General features: G+C 42.6%; 1 protein-coding gene across 2 annotated transcripts in view; it reads left to right on the forward strand.

Moving 5' to 3' along the window:
- adamts9 (ADAM metallopeptidase with thrombospondin type 1 motif, 9) overlaps positions 1-15666 on the forward strand; it is a 42869-nt gene that overhangs the window by 13242 nt on the left and 13961 nt on the right. For both annotated transcript variants that reach the window (XM_085353077.1, XM_085353075.1), the window contains exons 13-28: positions 287-468; positions 598-734; positions 1079-1196; positions 1380-1475; positions 2385-2551; positions 2727-2856; positions 3777-3903; positions 3998-4208; positions 4329-4493; positions 5265-5426; positions 6692-6811; positions 12072-12179; positions 12279-12446; positions 13825-14067; positions 14948-15109; positions 15245-15421. In XM_085353077.1, coding sequence (XP_085209203.1) covers positions 287-468; positions 598-734; positions 1079-1196; positions 1380-1475; positions 2385-2551; positions 2727-2856; positions 3777-3903; positions 3998-4208; positions 4329-4493; positions 5265-5426; positions 6692-6811; positions 12072-12179; positions 12279-12446; positions 13825-14067; positions 14948-15109; positions 15245-15421 — 2473 coding nt within the window. The remainder of the gene's footprint in view (positions 1-286; positions 469-597; positions 735-1078; positions 1197-1379; positions 1476-2384; positions 2552-2726; positions 2857-3776; positions 3904-3997; positions 4209-4328; positions 4494-5264; positions 5427-6691; positions 6812-12071; positions 12180-12278; positions 12447-13824; positions 14068-14947; positions 15110-15244; positions 15422-15666) is intronic.

The following is a 15666-nucleotide window of genomic DNA, read 5'->3' on the forward strand; positions in this document are numbered from 1 at the left end:
CCTCCTTAAGGGAATTCTTTCCATAGCTAATGCTCATCAAAACAGGCTCTCTGATGGCATATCTTACAGGATTGTTTCCTGGTAAATATGGAGATCAGTCAGTCTTCCTGAATAATGGACGAATAGAAAAGAGTAGAGCGTGTGGATAAGTTGGAAATTAAAAACTAACAACAGGCTGAGCAAAGAGAGGGAAATTGATAAACTGATAAGTGTCCTCTGAGAAAAGGTGCTTAACACAAGGGAATGATTCGGTTTTACTGCTTTTATCCCACGTTTTCACTCTCAGGCCCAGAAATGGAGGAACGTACTGTGTTGGTCGCCGGATGAAGTTTCGTTCCTGCAACTCTGAGCCCTGCTCCAAGCAGAAGAAGGACTTCAGGGAGGAACAGTGTGCTGCTTTTGACGGCAGGCACTTTAACATCAACGGTCTACCTCCAAATGTTCGCTGGGTGCCCAAGTACAGCGGAAGTGAGAATAGTTTTTTTCACATCACAGTGGCATCTTAATACTTACTTCATGAATAACAGCCATAATGTAAGCTTTGCATTTATTTGAGTCACCATGAAATAATTATCTGTATTCTATCTCCTGTGTCAGTTCTGATGAAGGACAGATGTAAGCTGTTCTGCAGGGTTGCAGGCAGCACAGCCTACTATCAGCTCAGGGACAGGGTCATTGACGGCACGCCATGTGGACCCGATACCAACGACATCTGTGTCCAGGGCCTGTGCAGAGTGAGCTTTCTAATTCTGTTCATTTAGCAGCAGCGGTTCATGGTTATTTGTAATAATAGCAGAGCAGGGACCATTCTTGAACAGTAACAGTGTTTAGTGGATAAAATAGTAAGCACCTACATTACTAACATAACGCGTGATCTCCAAACCACGCACAGTTTTCAATATATTCCAGCTCAGACAATGGGATTTTTATATTCATAGATGCACTAAAGTTAAGCTAAAATGTGTCTCAAAAGAATCAATTACATATTTGCTATGATTTAGTGATTTTCTAATAAAGTCCTTTAATTAAAAATCCTTAATTTTCTTATTGTGTATTTCCTACTTCCCGTACTGAGCAGCAGGCGGGCTGTGATCACGTACTCAACTCTAAAGCCAGGAGGGACAAATGTGGCGTATGTGGAGGCGATAACTCTTCCTGCAAAACTGTAGCAGGCACCTTCAACATTGTACGCTATGGTGAGTAACAACCTCTTTTATTACCCCCATCAGTCTCCATTTCAGTACATATAAATGGTAATAGCTGTTGTGGCAGTTATTATATTGCTTACACACCTCAGCAGAAAAGCATCGATGGATGGGTTCACTTGTTAGTGCATTTACAGACCTGGGTGCGCTAATGCGCTGCATATGTATTTGCAGGCTATAACGAAGTGGTGCGAATACCAAGTGGTGCTACAAACATAGATGTGCGTCAACACAGTTACTCAGGGAAACCGGAGGATGACAACTACCTCGGTAAGACAGCCAACAATTGTTAATACTTCGATTGTATTTTTACATTTCCAGTCGTGCTGTTTGAAGTCATTTCTGGAGGAATGCGCTGTTAAAAAGATGTGTGTTTATGAGATGTGCTTGAGTGTTTATGAGAAGGACAGCGTTCAGCCTTCAGTGTAAAGCCGGGCACTGCATAACTGCCGTAGATTTTGCAAATACTATGCATACAAATCCATTAAATGCCTGCGGGTACCAATCCAGCAAGGTCCCTTAGTTTAAAAGCTTTAGTACTTGCTCTAAGGCTCTGTCTCAGCCTGTTCGTACCACTGACCTACTCATGTTTTTTGTGCTCGTGTGTTGTTTTTATTGTGTGCATGTCCTTGATGCAAACTTCTGAACATAGTGTCATCCTTAACTGTGTGTTTCAGTGTTTCTATATATTGGGACAACCCAAAGCGGATTGATTGTTTTTTTTGTCTGTGTGCGTGTGCAATAAATGCCACTCTCCACAACCATATTAGTGTAATGTGTGAAATGGCGAGGAAAGTAAAGGCAGGAAATTTGCTCCATAATCGCATTAGGGTGAACGAGTGCAGAAGACTGACTGTTGAACAGAACAGGGTGCCCCTGGATGGGACTTCTTCGGGAACAGAGGATTATTTTAGCCCAATAAGGCTTTACTGTTACCCACTGTGTGTGCCTTACTGTAAATGAACATTTTAAGCCACTGTGTTTTCTAAGCTGCTCTGCTGCGCGCAGAAATAAGTTCATGTTTGTGCAGGTTCCTGCCATAAACAGTGATTTGCACAAATTAATTCACCTTTATGCATATTTTTTTTTTAAATCAGCTAATAAATCAAAACTAGCTTGAGTTTACACAAACTCTTTTCAGTGTGATGAAGCCAACTAACTGTTTCTGCCTCCCTGTAGCCATATCAAATAGCCGCGGAGAGTTCCTGCTTAACGGGGAGTTTGTGGTTAGCATGTTCAAAAGGGAAATCAAAGTAGGAAATGCCATCATCGAGTACAGCGGTTCCGACCATGTCATTGAGAGGATCAACTGTACTGACCGCATAGAAGAGGAGATCGTTATCCAGGTAAGCTGTCCTTATCATGACAATTTGGTATCTTTTGCAGGAGATGTGAAGATAGAAGATGGTGATTTAATAGAAGAGAGGAATGCAGAATCATAAATCCTTCTACAGACTTGATCTTTCAAATTTACAATTGTAAGGTTGTGTAATGTATATCACATTGCCTGCTTTTTCCCAGGTGCTTTCTGTGGGGAACCTTTACAACCCAGATGTCAGGTATTCCTTTAACATTCCCATAGAGGATAAGCCTCAACAGTTCTTCTGGGATGCTTATGGGCCCTGGCAGGAGTGTAGTCGTCTGTGCCAAGGTGAGGGGGAGGCACATGTGGTTTGCAGGGTGAGATGATGGGAAAGGTGAATGATAAACTGTGTGGTCAGAGTAAAAATGAGATGGGATGGAGATGGAATGAAGGAAGAAGAACATTTAGAAAATGCTGAGCAGGAGACCCAGGAGATGGAGGATGCTGTAGTTACCATTAAACATGGTCATTGTAGGCATTTAGCCTTTGTACAAGTGATTAAATATCAGTTTTACACTATGCCGTGGCACATCTGCTTGGCATGACTGTGGAGAGGTCAGAGTACGTGGGTGTGCGGAGGAAGATTGCAAGCAAACTCGAAAACCTGTTATGTGTGTTACAAGTCAATTTTTTTTCTGTTTAAGAATGCCTTTCTCCACTTTTTGACACCACCCTGCTTCAGCAACTGAAGGGAAACCAATAACTCCACAGTTCACAGCAGGATAAACATCTAGCATATAACACATTAAGCTCTCATAGCGTTCAGCTGCAAAACTTGGTAACATGAGGTGCTGATCTATTGCCACATTAAGGTTCATATCGTGCTGTAATTTTACACAAAAGCCAAAGTGAGGTGTACACACTTTTCACGCTGGCATTTATTGCACTCCCGACGATGAGCCATATTTTACTTGAGCCAGATGGTGCATCAACCCAGATAACTACTTGCAGGTCGGGCAGTAAAAAGTCACTTTCATCTCAGGATAAAGTTATGAAACCCGAGATTGTAACTCAAGCTTGAGATTCTGTTTACATCTTTGTAAATTTCTTATTAGTTATAAAACAGATCTCTTTATTTAAATGACACAGCTTTTCTTCAATTTCCTTTGCCATTTTGACTCATGTTTGATTTATTTTTTGTTATAGTGTGTTGCCAAGATGTTTTAGAGTGGCTGTCACTTAGAACCTCAATATTTGTACCCTCACAGGAGAGCGCAAGCGGAAGATTCTCTGTAGCAGAGAATCGGACAGGGTGGTGGTGTCAGACCAGAGGTGCCACGGCACAGCGAGACCTGCTGTCATCACTGAGCCATGCAACACTGAATGTGAACTTAGGTTTGCATCATCACTCTAAACCATTTGATCCATCTGACTGACACTTTATTTGGTCTTTGCAGTGCAAAGATTTACCCACTTGTTCTTTACGCAGATGGCACGTTGCTCGAAAAAGTGAGTGTACAGCCCAGTGCGGCCAAGGATATCGTACCCTGGAAATATACTGTGCTAAAATCAACCGTGCAGACGGCAAGACCCAGAAGGTTGATGACCGCTACTGTAGCGGTCAGCGCAAACCTGATGACAAGGAAGGCTGTCACGGAGACTGTAACCCGGGTGGTTGGGAGTACTCATCCTGGTCGGAGGTACGAACTCTGTTGGAAGTCTGGGGATTTGTTTGTCTGCACTGACCAGATGTTTGTCCAAGTTTATCTCGGGTTGTGTATGTGTTTACACTTGCTGATGCTCAAATGTTTGTGCTGCAGTGCTCCAAGAGCTGCGGTGGAGGAACCCGCCGTCGAGGGGCAGTGTGTCGAAAGGCAGCTGAGGCTGGTGGCGATGAGAGCAAATGCAGTCAAAGGGACAAGCTGACCGTCCAACCCTGCAATGAATTCCTCTGTCCGCAGTGGAAGACTGGAGACTGGTCTGAGGTCAGTTTAGCAATTACTGTATTGTCTTTGCGTTTAGAAGAAAATAAGACCCCAGGGGTATGTGCGCTGCACTCTCTGCACCTTTGGTGGCTTGCTCTGGGGCCGACAGTTTCAAGTGAAGAAAATAAGACTTTTACCTAAGTAGTTAAAGTGGACACCTTTTCAAGCTGCAGATGTATGTGTTTTTGTGTTTCTGTGCAGGTTTTCAACTCGCTCAGTGATTTGTTTGTGAGATTTTTAGACGAGTATGTGTCTAGGGCTACTCAACGTAAAGAATAACAGACTTCTTTGTAAATGCTGGAGTATTAAAGCAGCGGTGATCTGGGTCAAATGTCAAATCCCAGTGCTGATTGTGAATGTCTCAGCTTTAGGAGAGTTACTCCCCTCCTTCCACTCCAAATGAGTGTTGGGTAAGAGGTGATTGCAGGGTGAAATCGTTCTTAAACTGCTGCACAGTTTACACATCGTAGAGCAAGGAGCTTGCAAAGCTGTGGGCTGCATTCCGGGAATTTTTCAGATCTCCCGTGTGGTGTTGCCAGAACATACATATGGACTGTACTCGCACATAAATAAACACACTCACACTTTTTTTGTTTTTGCGGCTAGGGGCTTTCTAATGTGCATATACTGCTTTACATAAAACCAAGAGAACTTCCTCTATCATGAATCTGAATACTTGTAACTGCTCATTTCTTGTACTAATTTAGCGATTAACTATGTACGCAATTCATGGCGTTATAACCTGTAACATTTATTTATTTATTTTTTTAGTGCCTTGTGACATGTGGTAAAGGCTACAAGCATCGCCAGACGTGGTGTCAGTTTGGTGAGGACCATCTACATGATCGCTTTTGTGGGTCGTCTAAACCTGAGTCAGTGCAGACGTGCCAACAGCAGGAGTGTGCCGCTTGGCAGGTTGGACCTTGGGGACAGGTGAGTCACCCCTGTATTTATGATTTGTGCAGCATTCAGTACACAGTGCTCGATTGTTTTTGTTCAAAGCTGTAAGAAGTCGGGTCATTTATCAGGTCATTATAGAAAGTAAACCCCAACAATCAGACGACTCCCTATGAGCAAGCACTTGGCGACACTGGGAAGGAAAAACTCCCTTTTAACAGGAAAAAAAGACCCTCCGACAGGACCAAGCTCAGTGAGGGGCGGCCATCTGCCACAACTGGTTGGTAGTGAGGGACGGCAGACAGGAAAAAAGACGAGCTAAATATAAAGGAAGATATGGTAACTGACTGTGGTTGGTTCTATCTATCTCAAGGGTTCCATGTAAAATGGAAAATTTTATTTGCATACTGACATGAGTAAATCTTTTCATTTAAAGAAGACATAATCTATCTTTAATCAATCAGTTTGGTTGAATAATTTTTATAGTTCTATAGCAGATCTTTTTTTCCAAGGCATTTAAAAGAGTATGCTGTATATATAGATTTAGAGCCACTGCTTTCATACTTGCATACATGCAATATGAAAGTCTACCCAGTTGATGGGTCACAGCTCAGCAAGAGAAATTTGCTATTACTTCTCTGATGAATTGGTCTCTAATGTAAATCATCGGGTGGATACACAGACAAGCTACGCTCGTTATTTAGCACTGAACTCTCTGCTGTTTAGAGTCACAGGACATGTCATGAAAATGAAGATACAAAAGCAATGGACAGTCTTCATAGCAGTGTTCCCAGAAAGCCCGTTATATATCTGTGTGCGCACCCATTCTCATTTGTGTACGTGTGCAGAACAGAACACCCAAAAATGCGAGCTATTTTGTGCCCCTCGTCAGAGGATGTGCACATTTTAAGGTATATTTGAAGTGGTTTAATGAAGCATGATCAAATGGTAGCTGAAGTTGCCGCCACACAAGTTTGACCCCGTTTCACTGAAGGCAGTGAGCCAGAAGAAAGCGCGGGATAGTACCCTCTGACTGAGCTGCAGTGGGAAAGCGGCCAGTCCAATGTATATAAATATCCTCATGTATGATTTTTGTTAGAAGACCTTTTTCTAAAGTGAGCTAACATTTTTTCTATATGCTCTATATACTCATGTGTGCAGGGGTTGCTCTGGTGGCTCCAACAAAACATCTGTTTTTTGCTTGCCTTTCTTGTCTTTTTCTCAGTTTTCTTTTTGGCTGACTGTTGCAAATGTTTTCCCATCACGCCTCCTTTGTTTCTTTTTTCTCTCTTTGAACCCAGTGCACTACCTCTTGTGGGCCAGGCTACCAGATGCGAGCAGTGAAGTGCGTGGTGGGCTCTTATGGTGCCGTCATGGACGACACCGAATGTAACGCAGCCACGCGACCCACTGACACCCAGGTAAGAGGTCTTATCGTCCTTTCTTTTCCCCCACAATCTGCTTATCATCTCCTCACTCTGAGAGCATTTTTTTTGCTCCGTGGTTGAGTGTGAAGGAAGAAGATGCACGCTTGTACTGAAAATGTACACAAAAAACCTGGCATTTCATTTCCACCTGGTCTCAATAAAAGCTGTCCCGCCTGCTCCAAATGCAGAGGGAAGTTTACCAGCCTCACTATCCCACCATAAAGACAAAACTCTGAGACAGAATCCCTAATATGTTTCTCTTGAAAACAATTTCACTTGTGTCATCTAGCTGACACTTGAAATGTTTGGCAGAAGCAATGATTGCGTTAAGCCTGGGGCACATGAGAAGGAGGTGACATGCACAAACACTTGCGAGACTGCACTAAATTCGAGTTTTTCTCTGTAATTTTTACTAGAGATGGCACGATACCACTTTTTTATGTCCGATACCGATATCATAAATTTGGATATCTGCCGATACCGATATGAATCCGATATAGTGTTTTTTAATCAACAAAACTGTTTTTTAAATATCTTGCTGCATTTTGTATAAGTTCATACTCAAGTTTAAAACAACAACTACACTAAAGCTATTCTGTTATACCTGTATGCAAAAAAAAATATTTCATAGTTCAGCAATACTGATCAATCTAATAAACTTAAACCTACACCATTCTCCCTATTCTGGTATTTTAAAGAGTACTTAGCATAAATATTAAGCAACCTAACTAATAGGGTTCCAACTCCCAGCAACAACAAAAATAAATAAATAAAAAATAGGGAACCACCCCTCACGCTCCACCTCATGATGCTTAATCGACGTAATCAACCTTAATTTGATGCAGTGTGAAAAAAAATGCACAGAAATCAATTATTTTTCAAGAAATATTAAATAGATTCAACATCTTTCTTCAACAAAATTGCAGACTGCACAGATGGTACCTTCCCAAAGGAAAAAGTACTATAGCTTACTAGGGTATATATATTAGACTTAATAGTTACTATATACAGTAATTGACTTCTATTCATTTTACATCAAATTAAAACTTTGGGTGTCAGATAATTATTTATTAAAAGCTAGACATTTTAAATGAGAATAAGAAAGAAAAGTATGTCTTTGTGCCCCCTTTTCCCTGTTAATGCCCTATCGGCCCCCCTGGCTAAACTTTGCTAGATCCGCCCCTGCACAGTTACCAGCGTCAGCTACGTAGAAAAAGATCCTGGTGTAGAAAGTAATATTAAATACATTCTAACAACAGCTGATCAAGCTTAAACGTGCTGCTGTTGTTCAGCCGCTGGTTTCTATGGGCTCAAAATGTGGTCATAAATATTTTGTACTTGTAAAAAAGATTTGTATGTGTAAAAAAGATTTGTGTGTGCGTAAAAAAGATTTGTATGTGTAAAAAGAATTTGTGTGTGCGTAAAAAAGATTTGTATGTGTAAAAAAGATTTGTATGTGTAAAAAGAATTTGTGTGTGCGTAAAAAAGATTTGTATGTGTAAAAAAGATTTGTGTGTGCGTAAAAAAGATTTGTGTGTGCGTAAAAAAGATTTGTATGTGTAAAAAAGATTTGTGTGTGGACTTAGAAAAAAAACCCCTGCAAGTTACAAGTACGGATTTTTGACCCTATTTTTCTACCCTTCATCTGATTGGTCAATGTCATGTCAATCACACATGTAACAATCCAATCAGAGAACAGATGGGTTAGGCTGTCAGAGGGGCGCTTTTTTGAACTGCAGGTCCTTGAAGGGTGATACCGTTTGAAGCTGGAGGATCGCTATATAAATATCCGATAGCAGCTAGGTCCCCTAACTTTCAGTAGCTGTTGAAAGGAAAAAGTTGTGGTATATCAGTGGTTAGAAATAACATTATTACTTTAGGATTAGTTTAACACAAAGTCAGGGCTGACCCAGGACCATTACTGTGAGTCACAGTGCGCAGCATAAAAGTCCTTTCACATCGGATGCAGGATACGCTGCTAATGCTAACTGCTAACTAAAAGCAAAGGATCCAGAATTTGTTACGCTGGCTGCTGGGCTCTGTGGGTTTTTGCAGCTGCTCTACCTGTACTAGATGCACCTGCTCCTTGTCTTTTCTATCTCTGACTTTATGTCCTCTACAAGAGTTTGTTTTTTTTGCTAGTTCTTCAAATGTTCAATAAAAACATGTATGCTAATTCATAACGAAGAAAGCTTTGTAATGAAGACTGTCATTTCCAAAACACTGCCCGCCCCCACCCCGCGGTCCGCAGCGCTGTTGAAAAGGCTGTGGAAGTCCCTGTATTAAACACGTAGACCTGTGACATAAAAATCACCAAACTCGGACAACCACAGACTGTTTTCCTTCGTGGTGATGAAGGAAAACGCTGGGTTGGCATGTAAAAGGGCATTTATTCCCTTCAAAGACCTGCAGTTCAAAAAAAGCGCCCCTCGACAGCCAAACCCATCTGTTCTCTGATTGGATTGTTACATTTGTGATTGACATGACATTGACCAATCAGATGAAGGGAAGAAAAATAGGGTCAAAAATCCATACTTGTAACTTGCAGGGGTTTTTTTTCTAAGTCCACACACAAATCTTTTTTACGCACACACAAATCTTTTTTACACATACAAATCTTTTTTACGCACACGCAAATTCTTTTTACACACACAAATCTTTTTTACACATACAAATCTTTTTTACACATACAAATCTTTTTTACGCACACGCAAATTCTTTTTACACATACAAATCTTTTTTACGCACACACAAATCTTTTTTACACATACAAATCTTTTTTACAAGTACAAAATATTTATGACCACATTTTGAGCCCATAGGTTTCCTCTTTCTGGTGCAAAGTGGGCCAAAAGCAAACTAGAGACACGGACTCGGACAGAAAAGCCGATCAGCTGATCGTTAAGCAGTTTCACCATTGAAGTAGCAGCAGGAGAGGCAGTCGCTTGTTAAGCTTAACGCAGGAATGCTTTACAAACATTCAGAGATGGACTTACACACTTGCTTTACTTCTCTCGGGGATAACTTTGTCGGAGATGAAATGCCGGGTTGCTAGCGAAGCTCCAAATGCTATCCAGACCACCGACAGGTCCCGCATGCCACAGCCGCTCTATCACGTGATGCATACTGCTCCGACGTGCTAACGTTCTGAGGTGAGTTACGGCGTGTTGCAAGTTTTGTGAGGTGCTTTCGTGATATTTAATGGATCGGATTACATTTTTTATTTTTCTCCGATATCCGATCCAGTAATTTAGGTCAGTATCGGACCGATACCGATACGTAATATCGGATCGGTCCATCTCTAATTTTTACAAACCCCCAATGCACAATCTTTAAAAGATTTGTTGAATTTCTAAACCAACTTTCCCAGACATAATCAGACTGGGTTAAATACAAACAGTTCTTTATGCTTATAGAAGCATAGACAGGAACATCAGCCCACTGTTTGACCAAACCTGCAGCTTAAAACAGCAAAGTTTACCTACCCTGCTCTTACCTCAGCATACAATGGGAATTTGCTTATTATGGAAACCATCAACTAATATAAGCTCCTTTTAAAAAAATGCAGTAAGATGGTTTGGGGTTGGAGTCCACCAGCCAGCTGGGTCCTTTCTGTGCATTTTCTCCAGGTACTTTGGCTTTCTAACTCAGTCCATAGACATGCATGATACAGAGATGATCTAAACTGACCTTAGATGTAAATGTGAGGGTGACTGGTTGTCTGTCTTTCCATATTAACCCTGTGATAGACTGATGACCTTCTATTATCTAGCAAACATATCATAAGAGCCTATCCCTGCTGCCTCCTACGATATGCAGCTGGGATAGGCTCCAGTTAGTTCCCTCCATGGATGAATGTTTTAGAAAGTGGTTGGACTGAAGGATGTATTAACTAATTTTTTCCAACTTACAAGCATTATTTTTTCGGACCTGAAGAAGCACTACCTTGCAATTTCTCTGTCTCGTTACCACTTAACTTTCCAATGATTCCAGCACCACGAGTGCACAGTTATTTACCCCCAGTTTGATTTTCACGCATGTTTTGTGTCAAAACATCCTGTATTTGTGGCAGCCATAAATAAATCAGAAATCACAGCTATATCACAGAGGACATGCTTCAAATAAATAATTACCAGTATTTAAAGTAGGCTAGTTCAAAGCCGTGCTTCTCCTCCACTTACCCATGTTGTAGACTGACAGAGGGTTATGTCAGTCTACATCATACGATGTTGGGAAATGACACTCACCCAGGTTAATTTTCTTGCCAATTGTTTGTGTGTGTGTATATGGTGAACTTTGCACACAACTTGCACAGAAACCCCGACAGAAACTTGCAATATTTTGAACTGAATGAGAGGTTTGTTTGGTCAGCGTATGGCGTAAACCCATTTCAGAGCGCTTAGCATGCAGACTCAGGATGAGGCCCCCCTCTAGTCACAGCAGCTCGCAATTCCGGTGCTTGGACCAGCAGAGACCGGTGACCAGTGACCCTGAAGCAGTCGCCCCACCTCGTTGTGATTCTAACCAGCCAGCCATGAAGTGGGCCACCAGGCCACTAGTCCCACCACCACCCTGCACCAGGGCATAGGATGAGAGAGACTGATAGATGGAGGGAGGTTTTAGTACAAGGTTGTTCATGTCTTGGATTTCTTGTAGTATATATTTGTTAATATTCTATTGATGCATGCAAATGCAAGTACAACAGGAAGCATGTGGAGAGCTTCCTGTTACTTTGTTTCTTTTTGGAGGCTGCATGCTGAATGTGTAGCCCAAGTCTGTGCGACCTGATCCAGCACTCATTCCTAAAGACACGGGGTCAGAGGGCACCAGAGGGCATATGGAGGGGAAAGAGGGAAAGGCGGAAGGTGCGGGACAAGGGGGTGGATTAGGGGTGGAGTTTACAACCACGCCAGCATAGGCATTGGAGCCCTGAATACCACTCCACTATGACCTGTTATGACAGGGATCAGGGCTTTATGCTGAGTGGCTTACTGCCACAATCCATAGTTTGAACTGACGGGGCGGACCCTGTTAATGTTGTTTTGGTAAGTTGAGGGGAAAGGGTCGATGGGAAGCATAACTACTCTCAAACGTAGAGCCGAAGGAATATAGTTTAAGTTGCTCACGACTGTCCCATGTCAGAAAAGCTATCTCTGATATTCATGGTATTTTGTTGTCAGGGACAGATGTTGTTACAGTATATTCATTTTGCTAATCACTGCATGAATGGGTGTATGTGTCTCTTCTTCCACAGGACTGTGAAATAGCCCAGTGTCCCAGCAGCCACCCTGTTCCCCCAGGGACCAAAGTCCCTTCCCACCCGGGCCACAAAACCCAGTGGCGATTTGGTTCCTGGACCCAGGTTGGCAGTGCTGTCACATTTTTTGTTTATTTTACTTTTTATCTGCTTTTCTCATTTGGTTGGTTTCCGGTTTCTTAATCTTTCTCTCCCGCAAAACAGTGTAGCGCCAGCTGTGGCAAAGGGACACGGATGCGCTATGTGAGTTGCCGTGACGACCAGGGCGGCGTGGCCGACGAGTCGGCATGCGCCCACCTACCAAAGCCTCCTTCAAGGGAAGTGTGCACAGTCGTGGCATGTGGACAGTGGAAAGTGCTGGAATGGACAGTGGTAAGAAGACCAACATGTGTATATGATTGACTGACTCAAATAATTCAAATAATTAAGAACTTGCAAAAGAGCTTTTCTGCTGACAAAATAATTATTTCCTTATAGTGACAGATTAACCTACATTGTGTCATCAATATTTGCCATCCAGATGTGTTTCTCCCCCCTCCATGTTTGCTCCATTGTTCACTGTAGACTCATTTTAACCCTGACAGCCAGTATCTGCACACGCTATGCAGATGTTAATGTGTTAGCCAGCCAGGATGTGGAGACAGGGTGGCAGCTGGAATGCGTGGATGTTAGACTGGAGGAGGGCTGCAGTGAAGTTATAGGAGGAGAGAGAGTGTGTGTGTGTGTGTGTGTGTGTGTGTGTGTGTGTGTGTGTGTGTGTGTGTGTGTGTGTGTGTGTGAGAGAGAGAGAGAGGAATCAGGAATGAAGTTCTTGAGCTGGGAGATGCAAGGGGCTGTAGTGAGGGGCTCCAGTTTTGTTTACAGATGTTTCTCATCAGAGCCTTAGCGATACAGTTCAGGCAGACTGCAGGTCTGGTCACCATACACATACACAACACACACAAGCACACAACCATGCACACCCACACATGTACTGCCAAGCCAAAGACACTCATTGACCCCCTGAAAATAAATATCCTAAATCATCCCAAGGCCACTAAAAATTTCAGAGGCCTATCCCATGTTTACACACACACATGAACAGAAGATTGACAACGGCAGATTTATAAACCCAAAGCAAATCATCTTTTTCTGGCTCGCTGTTACAGAAAAATCCAAACTGAGAGATTTTTGTGACTGCTCTCCAGCCAGTGCAGCTTGCAGCACAGTACAGCTCGATGTAGCGTCACAGTATATACATCAACTTAATGCATGCAGAACCATGTTACAGTATCTGTAATAACATGAAACATCGTGACAGAGTCATGTAAACCTCTGGATAGGTCATGTTTTTTATGAACTGCTGTTGCATAAGTGAAATGGATCACGCGAGACACTGAATGGACTCTGCTAGGGAGGAGCAAGATTGGAGACACCATTAGCATTTGGTGGAAGATCTGCCTTGTGTTATTTTTCTAAAAAATGTCTACTTGGGTCATTTAGAGTGATACTGTAAGTTTTGCTGTAACCTTAACACCAGGTTAAGTCTGGGTTAGCTCTTTGGTAGCATGAAGATGACATCTTTTTGTATCTGACATGGTTCTGTTCATCAAGTCTGGTTTGACCACCAGCAGGTCACAATGAACAGAAATGTCAAGAATCTGCTATCAAAGAAAGTCAGCTTTCCTTTTTATGCCAGTTGGATTTGTGTATATTTGCATTTACCTTTCCTTTTCATTTCTTCACCCTCTCCATGTGTTTGTGCTGTCAGTGCTCAGTCACCTGTGGCCAGGGAAAGACGACGCGACAAGTGCTGTGCGTCAACTTCAGTGACCAAGAAGTGAACGCTAGTGAGTGTGACCCAGACGACCGTCCTGCCACAGAGCAGGACTGTGCCATGTCTCAGTGCCCGTCCCGCTCCAGTGATTCCCGACCTCCGTCCTCACCAAACACCAGCACCAGGAACCTGCCACGTAGCCAATCCCACCAATGGCGGACTGGACCCTGGGGCGCGGTGAGGCTTCCTAAACACAACATCATGCTGGTCAACAGACCTCAGGGGTGTGATATTTAAGATGTTGCATTAATCTTGTGGGACCAATCACTTCAATAAGTAAAAGGTTGGCAGACTTTGTTACCTTTGTGCTAATCTAAGCTAACAATCTTCAAATTCTACTTAAATATCAACCATAAAAACTTCCTATATAGATCTATGCTCTTCTTACAGCAAGGGCAGAGTGAGGATAATTTGGACTATTCTTTTAAGGCGCCCTAAATCAAAGTCGTACCTATATATTATCTGTGCTTTGGAGCTGCAGGGTAGGGTTTAAGAAACATTGTGTAATGTCACACAGTCCTGAATAAAAGCTCAAAAGTTGGACTCTGTTCTTTAGGCCCTTCATTCTTTTTAGGATGAGATCTTTAGAAATAGCACCGAAGGACATTGTGACCTAAATGCCCCAGGCTATCCTGTCCCACTGAGCTCCTTCTCTGTATTGTTCCTGCAGTTTTTTTTTCTTTGTTGTTTTAACTGGGTTACTGATAATCTTTGACAAAAAATAGCCGTGACCTTTAAATAACTCTGGGAAGGATTTAAGATATTTCTGGTCACGCTTCCTTCCTCAGAACGTTATTTTAGAAGCAGAGAAGTTTAGCCATGTCGCATGTGACGTCTCTGCGTTGTCAGAATTTTGTGTGGGCTTTGTGTTCACATCATATACACCTCATATTACACATACTGTATGTGCACTGATTAATTACCGCGAGGCTGAGAATATGTTTGCTAATCGCTGCATTTAAACGAAGCATAAAATACCCACTAAACTCTTTTACACCTGAATAATGAGGAACTATTTTTGTGCCCTCTTATCTCTGTTAAAAAAACACAAAAACAGTGCTCCAGCACATGTGCAGGAGGCTTCCAGCGGCGTGTGGTAGTGTGCCAGGATGAGAACGGCTACCCTGCCAACAGCTGTGAAGATCGCAGCCGACCCAGCGAGCAAAGATCCTGCGAATCGGGGCCATGTCCACAGTGGGTGTATGGCAGCTGGGGAGAGGTAAGAAGGACACACTAAAGTAGTCTCACATAAGACAGGCATATTTTGACATGAAAACATGGCGGTCAGCTCCTTTTTTTTTTAATCCACAAACTTGCATCTATAAAATGCGACCTCTCTGTGTGCCGTCCTCAGTGCACGAAGCCATGCGGAGGTGGGATAAAGACAAGGCTGGTGGTGTGTCAGCGTCCAAACGGCGAGCGTTTCAATGATCTGAGCTGCGAGATCCATGACAAGCCCCCAGATCGTGAGCAGTGCAATACTCAGCCATGCCCGTCTAACCCCCACTGGAGCACAGACCCATGGACCTCGGTACGCTCATAAAAAAAACCCAAAACCAAATACTCTATAACCGTTTTTTATTGTTGGTTTTTTTAACCTCACATATGTTCAAATGCATGTAGTCTTACTCTTTCACAAACAGTTTTAAAGAGGCAGGTTGACTGTGGTGCTTTTACACTGGAGATGTCACACTCCAGCTTCTCCAGCTTTTTACCTTTAACCCCCTCCACTTACTGCTCCCTCTCTGCAGCCGGCAACTGCTCAGTCAGTTTTTC

This window comes from Diplotaxodon limnothrissa, linkage group LG5 (assembly GCF_057381915.1).
Source record: "Diplotaxodon limnothrissa isolate DT_005_m linkage group LG5, D_limnothrissa_male_GT1.1, whole genome shotgun sequence".
Taxonomy (NCBI): domain Eukaryota; kingdom Metazoa; phylum Chordata; class Actinopteri; order Cichliformes; family Cichlidae; genus Diplotaxodon; species Diplotaxodon limnothrissa.